At 54.0% G+C, this 17887-nt stretch overlaps 9 protein-coding genes across 9 annotated transcripts; 4 read left to right on the top strand and 5 right to left on the bottom strand.

Annotated features, from left to right (window-relative positions):
* Window positions 1-11: 11 nt before the first annotated feature.
* LTS14_003722 (uncharacterized protein) lies at window positions 12-2248 on the bottom strand (the record flags this gene model as incomplete). The annotated part of the gene is made up of 2 exons (XM_064836425.1): window positions 12-2067; window positions 2238-2248. The coding sequence occupies 2 exons, from the start codon at window positions 2246-2248 to the stop codon at window positions 12-14; spliced, it is 2067 nt and encodes a 688-aa protein (XP_064695816.1).
* Window positions 2249-2960: 712 nt separating this feature from the next.
* LTS14_003723 (uncharacterized protein) lies at window positions 2961-4365 on the top strand (the record flags this gene model as incomplete). The annotated part of the gene is made up of 2 exons (XM_064836426.1): window positions 2961-3313; window positions 3372-4365. The coding sequence occupies 2 exons, from the start codon at window positions 2961-2963 to the stop codon at window positions 4363-4365; spliced, it is 1347 nt and encodes a 448-aa protein (XP_064695817.1).
* A 401-nt stretch (window positions 4366-4766) lies between these two features.
* CCC1_1 (Protein ccc1) lies at window positions 4767-5783 on the top strand (the record flags this gene model as incomplete). Its single annotated transcript, XM_064836427.1, has 2 exons — window positions 4767-4771; window positions 4940-5783. The coding sequence occupies 2 exons, from the start codon at window positions 4767-4769 to the stop codon at window positions 5781-5783; spliced, it is 849 nt and encodes a 282-aa protein (XP_064695818.1).
* A 4-nt stretch (window positions 5784-5787) lies between these two features.
* Window positions 5788-7060, bottom strand: GPI14 (GPI mannosyltransferase 1; the record flags this gene model as incomplete). Its single annotated transcript, XM_064836428.1, has 2 exons — window positions 5788-6340; window positions 6393-7060. The coding sequence occupies 2 exons, from the start codon at window positions 7058-7060 to the stop codon at window positions 5788-5790; spliced, it is 1221 nt and encodes a 406-aa protein (XP_064695819.1).
* A 632-nt stretch (window positions 7061-7692) lies between these two features.
* On the top strand, window positions 7693-9609 carry LTS14_003726 (uncharacterized protein; the record flags this gene model as incomplete). Its single annotated transcript, XM_064836429.1, has 2 exons — window positions 7693-9167; window positions 9198-9609. 2 exons carry the CDS (start codon window positions 7693-7695, stop codon window positions 9607-9609), a joined length of 1887 nt encoding a protein of 628 aa, XP_064695820.1.
* A 73-nt stretch (window positions 9610-9682) lies between these two features.
* On the bottom strand, window positions 9683-11263 carry COX10 (Protoheme IX farnesyltransferase, mitochondrial; the record flags this gene model as incomplete). Its single annotated transcript, XM_064836430.1, has 2 exons — window positions 9683-9931; window positions 9992-11263. The coding sequence occupies 2 exons, from the start codon at window positions 11261-11263 to the stop codon at window positions 9683-9685; spliced, it is 1521 nt and encodes a 506-aa protein (XP_064695821.1).
* A 319-nt stretch (window positions 11264-11582) lies between these two features.
* PYK1 (Pyruvate kinase) lies at window positions 11583-13287 on the bottom strand (the record flags this gene model as incomplete). Its single annotated transcript, XM_064836431.1, has 3 exons — window positions 11583-11916; window positions 11983-13111; window positions 13167-13287. 3 exons carry the CDS (start codon window positions 13285-13287, stop codon window positions 11583-11585), a joined length of 1584 nt encoding a protein of 527 aa, XP_064695822.1.
* Window positions 13288-14043: 756 nt separating this feature from the next.
* On the top strand, window positions 14044-14516 carry LTS14_003729 (uncharacterized protein; the record flags this gene model as incomplete). The annotated part of the gene is made up of 3 exons (XM_064836432.1): window positions 14044-14049; window positions 14120-14202; window positions 14375-14516. The coding sequence occupies 3 exons, from the start codon at window positions 14044-14046 to the stop codon at window positions 14514-14516; spliced, it is 231 nt and encodes a 76-aa protein (XP_064695823.1).
* Window positions 14517-14858: 342 nt separating this feature from the next.
* Window positions 14859-17735, bottom strand: LTS14_003730 (uncharacterized protein; the record flags this gene model as incomplete). The annotated part of the gene is made up of 2 exons (XM_064836433.1): window positions 14859-15870; window positions 15925-17735. The coding sequence occupies 2 exons, from the start codon at window positions 17733-17735 to the stop codon at window positions 14859-14861; spliced, it is 2823 nt and encodes a 940-aa protein (XP_064695824.1).
* Between the last annotated feature and the right edge of the window lie 152 nt (window positions 17736-17887).

The raw sequence follows: 17887 nt of genomic DNA on the forward strand, positions 1-17887 counted from the left end.
CACGTTCGATCTCACTTCGCAAGGTCCCAGTATTCCTCGTCATCAGGCCCCATACCCTTCTCAATACCCTCAGCAGCACAGAGATCCCGATTGGCCTGCGGCACCTCAAGCTTCGCAAGCTCATCTGTTCGTGTCAAGAATTGCATAAGCAGACCAGCCTCCGTGTGCCAAGAGACATGACAGTGAAATGCCCATGCGCCTGGATTGTCCGCCACGAGACGCAGCAATATCCAGCCGAATGCTTCCACTGAAGCCGTGTCGCGACGTAAGGGATTGCTAAGGTCAAGGTGCTCGTAAAGAGGTGAGATGTTGTCTCGTGTTATCCCATCCATAGGCTGCTTCATTGGTGGATAGCCATGGCCTTGGGCGAGGACAAAGTATTTGTAGCCGTGTAGATGTAGAGGATGATTTCCGTCGTCGAAATTGGAGACGAGGATATCTACAGTCTGCACGCCTGTCGTCTGGAGCACTAGCTCACGCGACTTGTCGAAGGCGATGTCGTTGATGAAAGCTGCAGGGTTCTCAGCGGTATTGGAGGCGGCGAACGAGCTATTGCTTTCTACCAATCCATCAATGGTGCGCAAAAGTGTCGTGGATCGTGCATCTGGTTTCCAGGTGCTACTGTCGAACATGCCACGACTGAGACGGTAGTCTCCAATCTCGAAATTCGACCTAAAGTAGAAGAAAGCATCTTCCTTCGCAGGTGCTGGAATGACTTCCACGGGCGCAAGCTCCTTCGTATCCATATCGCGGCACTCAGATTCGAGCTGCTCCTCCCAGTCTATCGAAGTCGGCAGTTCTTCCGTGTTCGAGTACCTGATTATGCCATAAACATCAGGCTGCAAGGTCTTGGGTGCGTCGGTGAAACACTGCGTTATCATGCGTGCGCGGAGCCAGAAAGAGTCAGCGGTCGTAGCAGTGGTGTTGATGACAACACTGTAACGCTGAGCTGGGTTGATATTGATTCTATGGAAGTTGGCGGGAACAACATCCGTCCCGTCGACCTCTGTCACGGCAAGTTCATGCTCGTCAATCTGGAATTGAAATTCGGCAAAAGCGGCGACATTGATGATGCGTAGGCGGTGCGCTCTATTGGGTCGAAGTCCGAAGGTTGCCTGCCCAACATTCGCTGTGCTATTGTCACACTCACGATGTGGATATTCATCACAACTTCTGATGTTCTGACCATTGATCAAGCCGCTCTCGGGTACTGGTTCGGTGTTCTCCATATCCGGCTTCAGATATTGCCATAGAAGTGCAGACGAGAGATCGTGGTAGTGGTCAGACACCATGATTACACGATCCGAGTCATATTTGATCTGCTGGAGCTCTTTTTCCTTCCTGCTGTGGATGATGAGTGGGCCATGCATACCATCAGATGATTGTACGCCCTGATGTCCATGCCACCAATATGTACCACTCTGTCCGGGCACGGTGAACTCGTAGGTGAACTTCCCGCCCGGCGCAATAGGGCACTGCGTGATGCCGACGGTGCCGTCCATATGTGGTGTGCCATTCTGGTAGATACCATGCCAATGTATGGAGGTTGCATTGACAGCTCGGTTATCAACATGCACGACAATGGTGTCGCCTTCGTTGACCTCGATCATGGGTCCAGGGAACTGGTTGTTGACCAGAAGCATAGGTCGATAGACACCATCCGGATTGTGGACCTGATCGCGTACAGTCCAGGTATATTCTCTCCGTTGTGGTTTGGCATTGAAGTCCCAGTGCGGACTGAGTATGTAGTCACTCGTATGCACTCCCAGGGCCTCCTCAACTGCCTCTCTTGCATCGTGTTGCAGACCAAAGACGAAGCCTACCGCAATCAGGACCGCAAACAACGTCGCTCCAGCAATGGTCGCCCACACGGTCCAATGCCACCGACGTCTTCTCACCGGTCGTCTGAAGTCTTGCTCGCTGCCAGCATCTTCCCCATCTTCCTCCTGCTTCCAAGCACCCAGAAGGCCTTGCTCTTGCTCAGCAGTACTCGAGCGCTTCGAGATACTGCTGTGGTCAGAGAGCTCGTGCTCTTCCTCCTCGCTGTGACGATCCATGTTTTGCACTCTATCAGTAGAGTACAGTCAAGATGTTCGCCAGAACAGGTAATGTCCGGGATACATTTGCCTCGCTACGTCAACGCTCTCGGATGTGCTATCCGATGTTCGGGCGTCACAGCCGTCTGTCGTCTGGTCTTGCACACGTGCCTAGAAGATGGCAAAAGAGATAAGCCTCACCTCGGCGTCATGTTCTACGTTGACGAATGATCCTCACGGAGTGTCTGTTTCTGCAATTGTAGAACTTGCCTTTCTTGGTCAGACGAGTAGATCCTGACCATCATCTTGTCTATGAGAGGCCAGTGTCCAACACTGCACTTGAGGCGCCACTTTGACCTGCATATGCATATCAATGGCGACGGCCCGCCTGTATTGCGGCTGAAGTCACTCGGACAAAGCGGAAGTGTCTTGCAGACCAATCATCGTCTCGATATCGCCCACATGCTCAACCTCACCTCGAGTCGCTCCTTCCGCAATTATGCTTGATCGGCACAAGCGGAGACGCCATCCAGGAACGATGCATGGCCGAGGAACTCTTTGCGGAATGGTGGAGCTTAACGAAGTGCTTAGCTTCGTTATACGGCACCGTACTACTGCATCAGAGCTTCTGGAAGTCTTCACTGCTTGCAATCTCTTGCCCATGTGCGCGCTTCAGCCAATGAGATGCTACACACGCTGTGGACAGCACTCGGAATCGGCACCAGATGCGTGGGACCAAGGACAATATTCCTCACTCGCCACACTTTGCGAGTGTCCTAACGAGAACGTGCTTTTGAAGTGAGCATGGTAATATATTCCTTCGCGCCTTCTCCCACTTTCGAAAGGTCACCAACGTTCTTTAAGCACTTCCCAGAGAGCATCTCATCAGGCCTCTAGTATTCTTTTCCTGTACCCATCGACAAGATGAACGCTCTCGCTATCACTGCTCTTGCCATTTCCGGGGTCTTTGCAGCACCGCCTCCACCTCCAGGTGGCCCAGCTCCTCCTCCACCTCCACCACCTCCCCCAGCTGGACCAGGTGGCCGCCCACCACCAGGCCCTCATGGCAGCTCCAATGGCAATGCCAACGCCACCGTCCCAGCGCCCTCTGTGAACACTGCCACAGCTGCTGCCTCTGTGGCCGCTGCCGCTGCAACTGCATCCACCGCAGCTCACAACACTGGTGACGTACCAGGCCGTGCCTTCGACCGCTTCATCACTATCTGGCTCGAGAACACCGACTACTCAAAGGCCGCTAATGACTCGAACTTGCTCTGGTACGTCTGTATAGCTTGTACAATCCTCCATCTACAAATGCTAATTCCTGAGCTTTAGGCTTGCTCAGCGCGGTATTACGCTCGAGAACTACTTCGGTGTGACCCACCCGTCTGAGCCCAACTACGTTGCTGCCGTTGGTGGCGACAACTTCGGTATGGACAACGACAACCTCAACCAGGTTGCGTCCAACGTTTCCACCGTCATTGACCTCCTTGAGGCCCGTGGTATCACCTGGGGTACTTACCAAGAGGACATGCCCTACACCGGCTTCGAGGGCTTCTCCTGGGTCAACCAGCAGACCAAGAAGAACGATTATGTTCGCAAGCACAACCCACCAGTCATCTACAATGCCAACACCAGCCCCAAGCGCTTGAGTTACCAGAAGAACACGACCGAGTTCTACGTCGACCTCAAGAATAATGCTCTGCCGCAGTGGTCGTTCATCACGCCAAACATGACTTCCGATGGCCATGACAGCTCCGTCACGGTTGCCGGCGCCTGGACTCGTGCTTTCCTCGAGCCCCTCCTCTCCAACGAGTACTTCATGAAGAACACCCTTATCCTCGTCACCTTCGATGAGAACCACACCTACACCCTCGCCAACCGCGTGTTCACCATCCTTCTCGGTGGCGCAATCGCCGGTAAGGAGGGCACCAAGGACACTAGCTACTACAACCACTACTCCGAGATTGCCACCGTCGAGGCCAACTGGAACCTCAACACCTTGGGACGATGGGATGTTGGCGCCAACGTTTTCCAGACCGTTGCTGAGAAGACTGGTGATGTTGTTCGTTCCAACGACGCCGTCACAGCCGCCAACCCAACCATCTTCCAGAACAGCTCGTACGCTGGTCCATTCAACAGCGATGTTGGCTTCGCTCCTTACCCAGCACCCAATGTCAACATCGTCTCCCCAAAGACTGGTCGTACCGTTCTGCCTGCCATCCAGAGGCAGTGGGGCAACAAGCCTTCCATCTACAACAATGGTGTGGTCATTCCTGACGGTCAGCACCCTCCTCAGGGCTATGCTATTAACACCGTTGACAACTAGCTGTGCTTCTTCTCAAGCGATAGATGGGGTATTTAGCATTTAGAGCACAAAACGGCCTACTATTTAGTATGACTGACACATACTCATGAAGATGAACACTCGTTTCATGTCGTCGCAAGTTTGCCCACCTTCACATGAACCATCCCAGTGGCAATGATCGTGCCTCAGCTATCTCCAGGCTCCTCCAAGCAATTCTAGCCGCACTCCGTCGTCGTCAATCGCTAAGGTTTCGGACAGCGTGGCGTCGTTAAGCTTCGATCTTTCTGCGGGCGCGGGGAAGCAGAATTCCTCGACTTCAAAGCACAAAAACACGTGGGTGCCGTACGCAGCCAGTGACGACGGCCGATCATGGTTATGCGGCCTTCTAGTTTCCAACCTACTGCAGGTTCGTGTGTCGATCAATGCGGTACGTGGTGGTAAGCATTAATTGCTCTTTCGCTGTTCGTTCGATACTTCTTATTACGCTTGGCTGTCCATCTCTTGTACACTTCTCATTGGCAAATCTTGGCGCATCAGTGAGGTTGAATATTGATACTATGGCAGCTTTGTTTGTAAAGTCATTACTGTTTCCCAGGAGTAACGAGAGCAGATACTCGAGGCTACCGACACGAAATAATACCACGACAACAGAGTTTGAACGAGGTACTTCAAGAGACTCAGGCGTCGCTATGAGCGACTCCGGATCCATCAACGAGAAGATCGCGGCGGAGCATGACAGCAAACGACTACTTCCAACCCGTATGAACCCACGTATCATCAGCGACGCAACAATAGGTCTCAGTGACGGCCTCACGGTCCCTTTCGCCTTGACAGCCGGCCTCTCGGCTCTCGGAGACACGAATGTAGTCATCTACGGTGGTCTGGCTGAGCTAATTGCGGGCGGTATCTCAATGGGACTCGGAGGATATCTAGGTGCTAAAAGTGAAGCTGAGGCTTACCAGGCCGCTCTTTCCGAGACGAAAGCCATTGTCGCGGAGGATCAGCAGACTGCTTCTAGCCTTGTCAGAGGCACATTCACTCACTACGACTTCTCGGAACGTGTGCTGGATGAGATGACAGAAAGCCTGCGGGCTTCGCCACCGGATATGGTCGATTTCTTGATGCGATTTCATCACCAGCTTACGGAAGCTGACTATGCACCGTCCCGAGCATATATTTCTGGTTTGACCATCGCGCTGGGATACGTTCTTGGTGGACTGGTGGCTTTGTTACCATACCTCTTCATGTCCAGTATCCAAAACGGCTTCTACGGGTCGGTTCTCGTCATGGCGATTGCGCTGTTCGCCTTCGGTTGGGCCAAGACTTCGCTTGTCGGTGAGGCGAACCGCATGACTTGTCTGCAGAACGGCATGCAAATGCTTGTCTTGGGTGCTGTCGCTGCTGGAGCAGCCATGGGATGTGTCAAGGCCATTGGCTGAGACGTCAAGCGACTTTAACTTGGCGGGTGGCGTTCCCACCACGACCGATATCAATGACTATCTCGTACAAGATCCAGCAGTTTGCCAGGAAGAAGGCGATACTCGCAACCCAAAGAGCAGGCGCGAAGCTCGATATGCCTAGGAACTCCAGCCGGTAGCCTTGCTGAAGCCACAAAGCTTGACCGAGCACCCACGCGACCAGCATGACGATGCCACGGCGTCCCCAGAGCAAGGTCGTGTCTGGCAGGTAGACCGGCAGAAATACCAGATACCAGAGGAAGTACTGGCTGGTGCAGACCTTGTTGAAGGTGACGAAAGCGAAGGTCTGAGCAAGCATGGTGCCTGCCAGATTCTTTCTTGCCAGTGCTAGTGGAATGATGATGACCGAGAGCAGGAGCTGCGGTAGGAAAGCAAGCGATTCGATACGGAGGTGCGCAGTCTCGCAAGGGTATGCAGAATTGTAGTGTAGAACAGTGTTGTAGACCGAGAAGTTGTGGCGATGATCGATGCGAGTAAAGTGGTATAGGAATGTATGCTTGAGGAACGATATACCATAGCTGAACACGAGATCAATGAATGTGGTGTAAGAAAACCTCACACCTGACTTACTATTGCATCATGACGAAGTTCAGCGCCATGAATGTTACAAAGCTGGATAGTGCTAGTCGAAGTCTCAGCCGATTGATGAAGGACAGAGCACTTTCCAGCCATTGTGGTCGATCTCGGTCCTTTCGTGCCACTGGAACACTGCCAGCTTTACTGCGATCAAGCCATACAAATAGGCTTGCGGCGTAGATGAACGGGTAAATTTTGAAGTGAACAGCGACTCCAAGCAGGATACCTGCAATCCCAATCCGCCGTTCCAGTGTAGCCCACAACAAAGCGATGGTAAGCAACGCTATTACGCCCTCAGAACTTCCCCTGGCGGATATACTGGCCACGATGGGGTTGAGAAGCCAGATGCAAGCATAATTCGTGGCCTTGTCGAGACTCATACGTTTCCGCAAGATGAGGATGATAAGCCAGCCTGTAAGGATATCTGCAATGCAGAAGAGTGCTTTGCCGAACTCGAACCAGAGACCTCCCCAGGTCGTGGGATACAGTAGCCATGCCAGTAGTGGTGTATAGCGGTATGTCGCTCGATCATAAGGAGACCTGTTGTGCGAGAGGAAGCGAGCGGCATCTGTGAAGACCAGGTAGTCGATGTCTGTGTAGCCAAAGTATAGCAGAGCTGCCCGTAGGATGGTCGCCGCCGCGAAGGCAAGAGAAGCTCTCATGTTAGTTGACTAAGCATGCTGCATCATGTTGTTCTTCACAGGGATGTGGATGTATTTCGCCAAGGAGACGGGATTGTCTTGCGACGTTCATGACTAAGCGGCATTGATCAATCTTGCAACTTACTCGGAGTGTTCTTCTTCCATCTTCACCGACATCACGGTCGACTAATCGATAAAACAAATCTCGACAGCAAGTCGTTCATTCATACGATTTGCACGAGTCCCGTGATCATATCATTATCTGGCTCGCCTGTACCAGTATCTGATGCCCTCGCGGCAATCCGTCCTGATTCGTGGCAGGATGCGCCAGGCGAAGATTGCTCAGCCTCGTGCATTTGGGGGCCAATGTATTACTCCTTCAGGATAGCATTGCGCTCGACCACCGGTATTCCCATGACACGAGCAACAAAGCGTCGGTTTCGCCATCGGAAAGGTTGATTGAAGCTTTGGCTCCCTTCCACTAATCTAGCTGCGCCTCGAAGCAATTTTGAGCTTCTGTGCATGATTAATGGTATAAGTATTTGCGATTGTTGCGCTACGAGTGCAGCATATATCACACCATTCAAAGCTGAACTTGCCTTGCCAAGTACCTTCACTACACCTCCAATCAACCTACTGACAGATCTCCAAACATGCCTGATCGAAGACGAGGACCTGCCGGCATGCTTGTCGGCCTTATCGGAGCTGGTGTGGGTGCAGCAACCGAGTACCACGAGCATCGCAAGGAGCAAAAACAGCAAAAGCTATCACGAGAGAACTCTCAGCAGTCGGAGAATCTTGGTGTCGGTAGCTCTTCTGCCCCACAGCAGTCATCCAGAGATCTCGGGCCTTCATCTGGTGCTCCACCAGTATACGAGGATGTACCAAACAACAACAGGGACCGTTTCCTCGCCTCCGGAGGCCCAGTTGCAGATGAAAAGAAGCAAGACCTCTCCCAGTACGACGAGGACGACGACAGTGACGACTCCATCTCTACTGAGGAAGACGAAGAGGACTGGGAGCTGGATGAAGTCGGTGATCGAGCTTTGGGTAAAGATCCGGCCGCGCCACCTTCATATGTCCAAAGCGAAGCCGACTACCGCTCGACAGACGAGCTCGTGCAAGATGTCATGCTCCACAGCCAATCAGCCGCACGTAACCAGCACATCCGTCCACACGAGCCACTACCTCTGCCTGTCATCCTCCCGCAGCGACGACCCGGCACAAAGGCACGTGGCTTCGTACGTGCCTACGCACCTGTCTTGGATAATTCTGGGATCGATCAGGACACCTTCATGAGCTTCCTCGATAACTTCGACAAGTCGTCTCAAGCCTCGCCCATCTTCACCGTGATCCAAGTCTCGGCAGCAATCGCCGGCTTCGCACCTAGCGTCATCGCCATGGCCGTCACAACTGCCGTGCAAGTAGCTGCGAAGACAGGGGCCGAGATTCAAGCGCGACAACGCACGAATCATTTCCTTGACCAGGTGAATGAAGACCTCTTCAAGCCAGCTGGTCTATACGCCTTCATTATGAAATACAAACCCGACTCCGAAAACAACCAATCCCTCGCCGCACGCTTCGGCTTCTCAAGCCAAGTCGTCGATCTCTCCACCAGCCAAACCATCGCCAAATACGCCCGCACCATAAGCGGCGACAGCAACGCCTCCAGAACCATGGGCGACCGCATGAAAGACCTCCGCCTCGGATCCGGCACAACACACGGCAGCCTACGCCTTCCCGAAGCCGCGCCCCTAATCTTTCCAGCCATCGACGCCGCAATCCTCCAAGATGGCGCAGAAGAAACCTTCAAGACCAAGGCCAAAGGCGCCAAGCTCTTCCTAGCAGACTACGTCGATCGTCGCAGCCAAATGAAGTACGCGGCCAACGACCCCGATTCTGCCTTGAACGTGCCCCAAGACCAACGCGCCTTGAAGTCTAAACTTGCGGACCCGAATCATCCCATGTGGCAAGGCGGCCTCATAAACATGGCTACAGGCGGGTATCTGGAAGGCGGGAAACAGCAGTACCGTTCGAGTAAAAGGTTCGATAGGGATGAGAGGCGGGTGTTGAGGTATGAGCAGCGGATGGATCAGGGGAGGAGGTTGAGCCGCAAGAAGCAGAATCGGTATGAGCATTTTCTTGCTGAGAGTGATAGGTTGGGGTATGCTGAGCGTGGTAATGACAGTTATGGTGATGCTGGGTATGGGCGTCGCCGGAGACGGGGGCGGGGCGGATTGATTGGCGGGTTGATCGGTGCTGCTACGGCTGCGGCGTCGGGATCTTCTTCTTCTTCCAGCCGACCGGTACAGAATGAGTACGCGCAGAATGAGTACGGACAGCGAGATGCTCGAGCGACGGGTTCTGAACCTCTAGCCCCACCTGCGATGTACCAGCGCTACAGCAGACATAGCCAACGGGAAGGTCGTGGTGGTGGACGTGGAGGCGCTATAGGGGCAGTGAAGAGGATCATGAAGGAGGATGTGCTATACCTCATGATTGTGAACATGCCCTCGGAAGCCGAGTTAGCAGAAGCCCGGCAGGAATTGGCCAGGATTAAAAGCCCATGATCAGAAGGGTAAAGAGGGACCTTTAGTCGCCGCTCGTGGAATACAATAATCTATACAAATATCATACACCACCTCACCCCTGATCCTCCCACTCCTCTTCTTCCTCCTCATCTCCACCCATAATCCCTCTCCACAAATCCCCCCCCAACCCCTTCTTCTGCACCATAGCCAACACAAGCACAATAGGCAACTGCCACACACTGGCCCAAAACAACGCCCTCGCACTCCCCCTCTCCGCATTAAGCCACCACATCCTCCACGCCTCCCTCAACATCCATCCGTTGATCACGGAACTCGTGACCACAAACCCCGGGTCCGTGACCTGATACCAGCTTAACCCGGCACAGATGGGGAACATAGCCAGACTGTACCTCAGACTCACCCTGGCCGCCATGGGGATATTGGTCGAAGTCAGCATGCGATACCCCGCCGAAGCGTACTCATGCCGCACCCCATGGGACAGCGCGAAGAAATGCGGAAACTGCCACGCAAACAACAAAGCAGCGATCAACCACCCCCCAACAGCCTGTTCCGTGAACAACAATTCCCTCGCCTCCCGGCCAAGAGATCCCAGATCCCCAATCGAAGCATTAGTGGTAGAATACTGAGAAGCAGCCGCACACCACCCCATCAAAGGCGGGATCGCCCCCACCACCGCTCCAACCCACGTATTAATCGGATGGATCCTCTTCAACGGCGTGTAAGCGAAAGCGTAAAGAGCGATATTACTCGCCCCTAGAATCGCGGTGGTGGGGTTGACACCCTCCCATAATAGGATTGTGCCTAGGACTCCCGTGGCGATGGCGAAGAGCAAGGCGGAGCGTTTACTCACGAGACCTCGGACGAGAGGTCGGTTCCGCGTGCGGGACATCTTAGCATCGTAGGCGGGCTCGAAGAGCATGTTTAATGTATTCGCGCTCGCGATCGCCAGGAATGTTCCAGTAGTCAAGTACAACAATGTCAGTGTACTTAGACTCGGTGCCGTCGTCGCCGTAGCGCTGAGCAGATCCGGAACGGGATAAATCGAATAACTCGCCGTTGTCGTCAGCACTATAAGAAAAGCTAGACGCGGTTTGGAGAGTGCGAGATAGATGGAGACGATCCTCCGCCAGGATTTCGCGGGCGCGGCGGCGGCAGTTTGGGAGAGGGTGGAGGAGGCGTCGGGGGGGAGTTGGACCTCTTTCACTGCCTGCTGTGATGCTGCTGCCTGTGCGGCTGCTGCTGCTTCGGCCTTTAATCTTTTCCGTCGACGATGTGGTGGTTCTTCTGTTGCCGTCGGCGCCATAACATCCTGTATCCTCTCTCCTCCGCCTCCTCCTCCATCCACTATCCCATCCATCCCCGCAATAGCCCCATGACTCTTCCCAGCGAACACCTCAGCTTCCTCTCCCCGCTGCTGCTCTCGATGACTCCTCCGAAACGCATTGGCCCAGAAAAACGTCTTGTCCACCCCCTCACTCCCACTCCCACTTCCACTCCCATTCCCACTCCCACCCTTCGCCGCTACCGCGCTCTGTCTCCTCTTCGCTCCGACATGGAAACCCCGGGTGCTATCCTGCTTCTGTGCTGCTTGCGCCAGGCGTCTAGCACATCGTATACATATCGTGTTATTCCGAGACAATAGCAGGCCTAGAACAGGTCGCCGCAGTGACATGAAGGGAGAGGGTCCTGATAATCATGGAGACGTAAAGCCAAACATGCATGGGATGCCAGAAAGTCGAGATGCGCGAGACGTCCGTGCACGCGTCATGGAAAAGCTTCCGAGCGATCAACACAGTACACAAATTCTGGAACATGGATATGCTAAAAAAGGAACTCGATTTTTTCATGGTATCTCACTCTAATAGTTTGCGTCGTAGTCGTGCTCTCACGCCCACTTTTCATCCGCATGATATGCCCTCTCACCCAGACCCACAACCACGCCTCAAGCACCGCCTCCACCCACCCCAAAACCATCCCCAGATATGAGTTCCCTAAGCATCCAAATCCAACCCCAAATCCTCCTCAGCCGGCACCACACGCAACGTATTCGTATGCCCCATGCCGCCCCTCCAACCCTGCACACACACGACCGCATCCCCCTTGTTCAACACGCCCAACTTGATCGCATTCGTGATGCCCCACTTGAGTCGATCATCCACGTCCTCCTGCCAGGGGTGGGACTTGAAATCCGGTTTCTGCTTGGGGTAGTGGAAGGGGTAGACGCCGCGGTATAAGTGGGAGTAGCGGGAGGCGGTGGCGTTGCGGGTCACCATAATGATGGGGCAGACGGGGCGGTATTTGGAGATGAGGCGGGCGGTGTTGCCGCTGTAGGAAGGAAAAGTGTTAGCTCGGGCGGACTTCTGCTTTTTGATATGAGGATGCGGAACTTACGACGTGGTCAGACATAAGATAGCGCCAGCGTTCTGCTCGAGCGAGGCGGACACGGCAGCCATAGCGCACGTCTCAGTCGTTGGCACGGGTCGCGGAGCCAGACTCCTCAACTCATCGAAAGCGTTGACGTAGGGGATGGCGACCTCAGCAAGCAAGCAAGTCTCGTGCATCATCGTCACGGCCTCCTTGGGATAGTTACCCTTGGCCGTCTCACCAGACAACATGACACAGTCCGAACCGTCTAGGACAGCATTACCCACGTCGCTGACCTCAGCACGAGTCGGGCGAGGGTTGTAGGTCATGCTCTCCAGCATTTGCGTGGCGGTGATGACGGGCTTGCCGGCGATGTTGCACTTGGTGATCATCATCTTCTGCGCGATGAAGACTTGAGCGGGAGGGATCTCGATACCCAAGTCACCGCGTGCGACCATCACACCGTCTGTCACTTTCAGGATCTCGTCAAAGTTGTTCACGCCCTGTTGGTTCTCGATCTTGGCAATGATCTGGATGTCCTTGCCTTCCTCACCGAGCACCTCACGAATGGCGGTAATGTCCTCCTTGCGGCGGATGAAGGAAGCGAAGACCATATCGACCTTGTTCTTCACACCGAAGCGGAGATCGTTCTTGTCCTTCTCCGACAGAGCAGGGAGATCGACGTCGGTCTTAGGGAGGTTGACACCCTTCTTGCTGCTGATCTTGCCGTTGTTGATGGCCTTGCACTTCAACGTCTTGTCGTCCACGACCTTCAACACCTCGAAAGCGAGGACACCGTCGTCCACGTAGATGATCCGGCCCGCCTCGATCACCTTTGTGATGTTCTTGTAGTCGACGTACATGTTGTGGTTGTCACTGGCGGTGGCGTACTTGTCGTCGGTCGTGATATTGATCTCGCTGCCGGCGGAGATTGGGATGTCCTCGTCGCCAGGTGTGTTGCCAGTGCGGATCTCCGGGCCCTTGGTGTCGAGGGCAATGGCTACTGGACGGCCTGCCAGGGTCTTCTCGGCCTCGCGCGCGTTGTCAATGACGGACTGGTGGTACTCGTAGCTGCCGTGGGAGAAGTTCATGCGGACGACGTTGAGACCAGCTTGTCGAAGCATGTTGATCTTCTCGGCCGAGTTGGTCTTGGGGCCTACGTCTCTATTAGTCCGACTAACATAAATCGTTGAGGTGCCTGTTGTCCTTACCAATTGTGCAAATGATGCTGGTACGTCTAAAGTTCCTTGGAGGCTTGTACTCGGTGTTGAGGTTAGCCAGCCATTCCGCCCTGGTCTTGCCAATCTCCTGGTGCATGAAGGAGTCGGCCATGATGTTGTGGCTGTGGAGAGCTCGCTGCAGCTCTCACTCGTGTGTTGGTGTTGGTGTTGGTGTTGTGGTAGAAGGAGGTAGCTGAGACTGCAGCTGTGTGGCCGTGGTATGCTGATGAACAGTAGACGCCGTCAAAAGTCAAACAAGGAGAGTTGCGGTGAATACTGTATCCTTATATTTATTTTGTGAGACAAGCTATCTCGAGGGAAGCTGCCCACGGCCCCTCCTTCCCTCAACAACGCTTTTTTGTAGCAATCGATAAGCCGCGACATTATTATTGCATCCCGCCCGCCCCGACGCCATGCACAGGAGCGGCGGGCCGAATACATCTAGATGTCTCTTTGATCCTGTCATAATAATAATAATAATAATGGCATCACGGACAATCTTACAGTATTTCGGAAGATACTCTCTGAACCACTGACCAATGTTGACCTGCAATCAGCCTTTCTGCTGAGATGGCGCTAAGAACCAGACCCTTGGAAGCCACGCGATGCGAAGTCAGCATACTGTACATGTATCTAAGAGTAGATCTCAGCCTTGCGAAGTCCGTATACCAGTCACATGCGCCCGCCCGGCATACACTTCCGTAGCAACGACCATACATGTACATGCAACTACGGCCCTCAGACCATCATCCTCCATCTGGCCAACAAATTCCGCGCAGGAATAGGTGTATACGTGCCGAGACGATTCTTTACTCAAGCAATCGACTACCTTTTCTCGACTCCGTGCTGAGCGCGAGATACCGCTGCCATGGTGGTACGCCTACCCATCGCATCGCCGTCGCCATGATCGCTCGCATACTAACACCATCCTTTCCTTTCTCCAGCTCGGCCGCCTAGCCCACTGGACCTTCGACGCCGTCCTCCTCTCCGCCTTCCTAGCCGGCGTGCGTCGATCCACAGGCCTGACGTACGTTCCCACTCACCTACACCCTCACCCACACCCACACCCACACTCACAGCCATCCCTCCGGACGTCCTCCTCACTCCCTCTACTGCGCCCAGTTCCTTACTATCCATCCCCTCTCATCTCAAAACCCTTGTCATATCCGATCAATCTGACCCTAACCCTAACCCTGCAGTCCCAGCCTCAAATCCGAATCCATGACCGAATCCCCCAGCGTCAAGAAATGGGTGGAGAACTATCTATGGGTCGGAGAGACGATAATGGATCAGAGTGTGGCGATCATGGGTTCGAGCGGGTACTTTGAGCGGAAACGGTAGCGCGGTAGTGAGCGTGCTATGGAGAGGCGAGGCATCGATCATTTATGGGACTACGGCGTTGGAGCTTGGAGTGACAATGGGTTGTGTAGTATCAATGAGTCTGGCGCACGAGGAGTTTGACTGTGACTAGAAGATTCGCAGAGGGAAACAACCACTTATCCATTTCCTCATCAAGTTATCTACCGGTTACGCTTCCAGCATCATGACCGAGAATCCAGCTCGAGGCAACGCACAAGACTCATAGCCAGCTCGATTTGGGGATCCTCCCGATCCTCGTATGGGCAAGATCCGCCAACGCACCATCCACCAGCTACTCTGACCGCACCATACCTGCCATTCAAGTCAGAGTTTCCAAGCAAGCACATCCACCCTACCCAAATCCTTCCGCGCTCTATGCTGCTTCTGCTTTCGTACGGCGAAAACACCGCCCGGCCTCACACTATTGTACGCTAGCATGAATTCCTGGAACGGCGTTCTCGCCACCTCTTGGATCCCATCGGTGTGCTCGTGTGATGAGCGCTCGCCTTCGCCTCTGCCGTGTCCACGAGGTGCTGGCGTCGATCTCACACTGCCCTCCGTCACCATCTTGCGACCACCTGCAGGATGCGCAGTCGAAGAAGGCTTCGCTCTTTGGTGCTTGACACCATTCCTCATCATCTCATCGTTCGTAAACTCGTCTTCATCGTAAACGTCAGAGCCTTCAGCCTTGATAACTTCCGATCCGATGGTCTTGGTCATCGCTGATCTCCTTCCAGTCGCCACCGTCGGCTCCACTTCGGCCGGCGCACCTGTCACAGCGTCGTCAGCGTCATCTGCGCTCTTGGTTGGTGACATGCGCACTTTGTTATGTTCTCGTTCATAGGACCGTGACTGATCATCGCTGTTGTCGGTACCGTCGCCATATCGAGGTCTGTATGATGAGCCAGACAAATGCGCTGGTGAATGAACGCTGCCGATGTGGCGTGGCCGACCCAATGAGCCTGGTTGACTCGACGGCGATCGCTCGTCACCATCATCTCCCGTTTGGCCACGCTGTAGTCGTTTCGTCGAGCCCGACATAGATGCAGATACAGCATCGTCAGCGTTGTCAGCAGCACCGTCGTACTGTTGTCTGAACAAGCCACGTCCTGGCCGAGTGAGCTGTTGTCCGGCCGGCCGTGGATTGGGGGATATCTTAGGCTTGATGCGTACGCTAAGATAGCCCTCGGTCCCAAGCTTGGGAAACACGGCTTCCAGAATCGTCCTCATATCTGTTCTGGAGATGTCGTCGTTTGTAAAGACGGAGTTGTATGCCTTGATCAAATCATTAATATACGGGACATTCGCCTGGGAGGATTTGCAATTTTGCTCGACCCTGTGCTTTGTCAGTGAACCATACTTTTGGCCACTTGTTTGCTCGTCTACTTACCACGTCTGTCGCTGGGCCTGCTTCATGAATTTGGATCGCTCTTGACGGTGTCGTGATGTTGGGTCGTCCAGTGCTCTCGGCACAGAAGGCTCCATGTCTACTTCGCTGCTGGAAGGATATTGTGTACCTTGCACGGCAGGTGCTGGAGCACAGCTCAAAGCCGACGCCGGGCTAGTCACAACAGGCTCCAAATCTACTTCGCTGCTCGAAGGATATTGTGTACTTTCCACAGTAGCGAGTGCAGTACTGTCCAAAGCAGGCGGCGGTTTCACTGGCAAAGCATGCCTCATAGGAGTCTGCTGCGACGAGCGCTGGCTGGCTGGGTCGCGTTCTATCGAACGTTTCGTTGGTGTTGGCTTCGCACTGGCGGGATGCGGCTCGTCAGGCGACCGGTATGGAAGCTTCCTAGGCGTTCCCATAGCAGATTGCGCCGAAGGTCGACTCCCAATCGTGCTGTCAGGTGGCAAGACGTTGCGCTTCGTTGTTGTCTGAGAGGCTGGCCATTGAGATTCAGGTAGCTCCTCATCACTCGATGTATCCATAGATGAGTCGTCAACGTTGGTCACTTGTGTAGCTGGCCTAGACGGAGTTGATGCTGGCACGTGTGCCCCAGCTTGCGTTGACTGTCTTGCCTCCTTGCTCCTCGAAGTCATCCGGGCACTCCATACATTAAGCAGGTCTATTGGTACGTTTGGATGTGGGTGAGTCCAGCCAGGCAGAGCAGGAAACCACGACTCCTTGCGATCGAGCAAGCGGTGCTGATTTGGAGGGATTGGCCTTCGTCCGTATAGAATCCGGGTCTGACTGGAGGCTTTCGAAGAGCCGCCGGTAGTGCGTCGAGCATCTTGGACAGGAGACGTGTGCGGATTCGGGACTTCGACCCCTGAAGAACTGGTTTCTTGTGCTGCTGGTGTTGCAATATTGGTCACAGGTTGAGCAGAGGGTGGCGCTTCGGGAGCAACAACGATCCGAGCCTTTTCCGCGTGGCCATCTTTGCGACCGAGTAGATTCAGCAGCTGCGCTCCATTGGTTGTGGAGACAGTGGCTTGCTTTCGTTTCACTCCGCGCGATTGTATTGGTGCCACCACCGGCATCGCCAGGTTATCACCCTTCTCAATTTCAAGTCCGTCGTCAACTAGGCTGGGACCTGTAGGCTTCCTGCGAATGTGTGCTTGCGTCGCGATTCTTTGGTTCAAGGTTGGTGTCACACTCGCTTGCGTATGTGCTGCTTGAGATGGACGCTCGCAATCCACGTCGTCGTCATCATCGAACTGATCAGCGAATTGAATCGCGCGGATGTCCTTGATACGCTTTAGCAGATGAGCCAAAGGCTGATGCTCATGTATTGGCTTAGGAGAACCCCAAGTCCGCCTCAAATGGTAGTGGTACTGAACCCCCTCAATGTACAACTGCAGGTGTCCATCAACAGCGCCGAACGGTGTGCTAACCACCGTCACTGTAGTGGGAGAGAAGACATCACCTGTCATCTCCAGATCAAGGTTGTCTCCCAATTCAGCTTGAAGGGCATCTCGTGCTTCTTGTGAGAGCAGAGCTTTCACACTGTGATGACCGTCGGAGAGCAGTACAGAGACTGGATTACGCAATGACAGCACCTGTAGAAGCTGCAACTTATGCTCGCTTGTTAAAGGTGGTGATTCGATAATGCTTCGAAAATTGCTGCCGTCATCGTCAAAACGTGACGCTTCTCGCTTCACGTGTGGGTCGCGTCTATACGCTGTGTCCCATGCTAAGACTGCTTCGAGTTCCGCCTCGACAAACTTGCCAAGCCACTCGATAAGTGACTTCGCCATGTCGTGATCTGTGGAAAGCAAACTCCCATTTCGGTCGCTGCTTGTTGCCTGAGTGAATGATATTAGCTTACGACACGATTGGATTGCTTGTGCGATCAATCAAGGCAGTGGCAGTGGCAGTGGCGATTAGTCCAATTGTCCAGTGGGTTCCA

Source organism: Recurvomyces mirabilis, assembly GCF_035927965.1.
Source record: "Recurvomyces mirabilis strain CCFEE 5264 chromosome Unknown scaffold_8, whole genome shotgun sequence".
Classification (NCBI taxonomy): Eukaryota; Fungi; Ascomycota; class Dothideomycetes; order Mycosphaerellales; family Teratosphaeriaceae; genus Recurvomyces; species Recurvomyces mirabilis.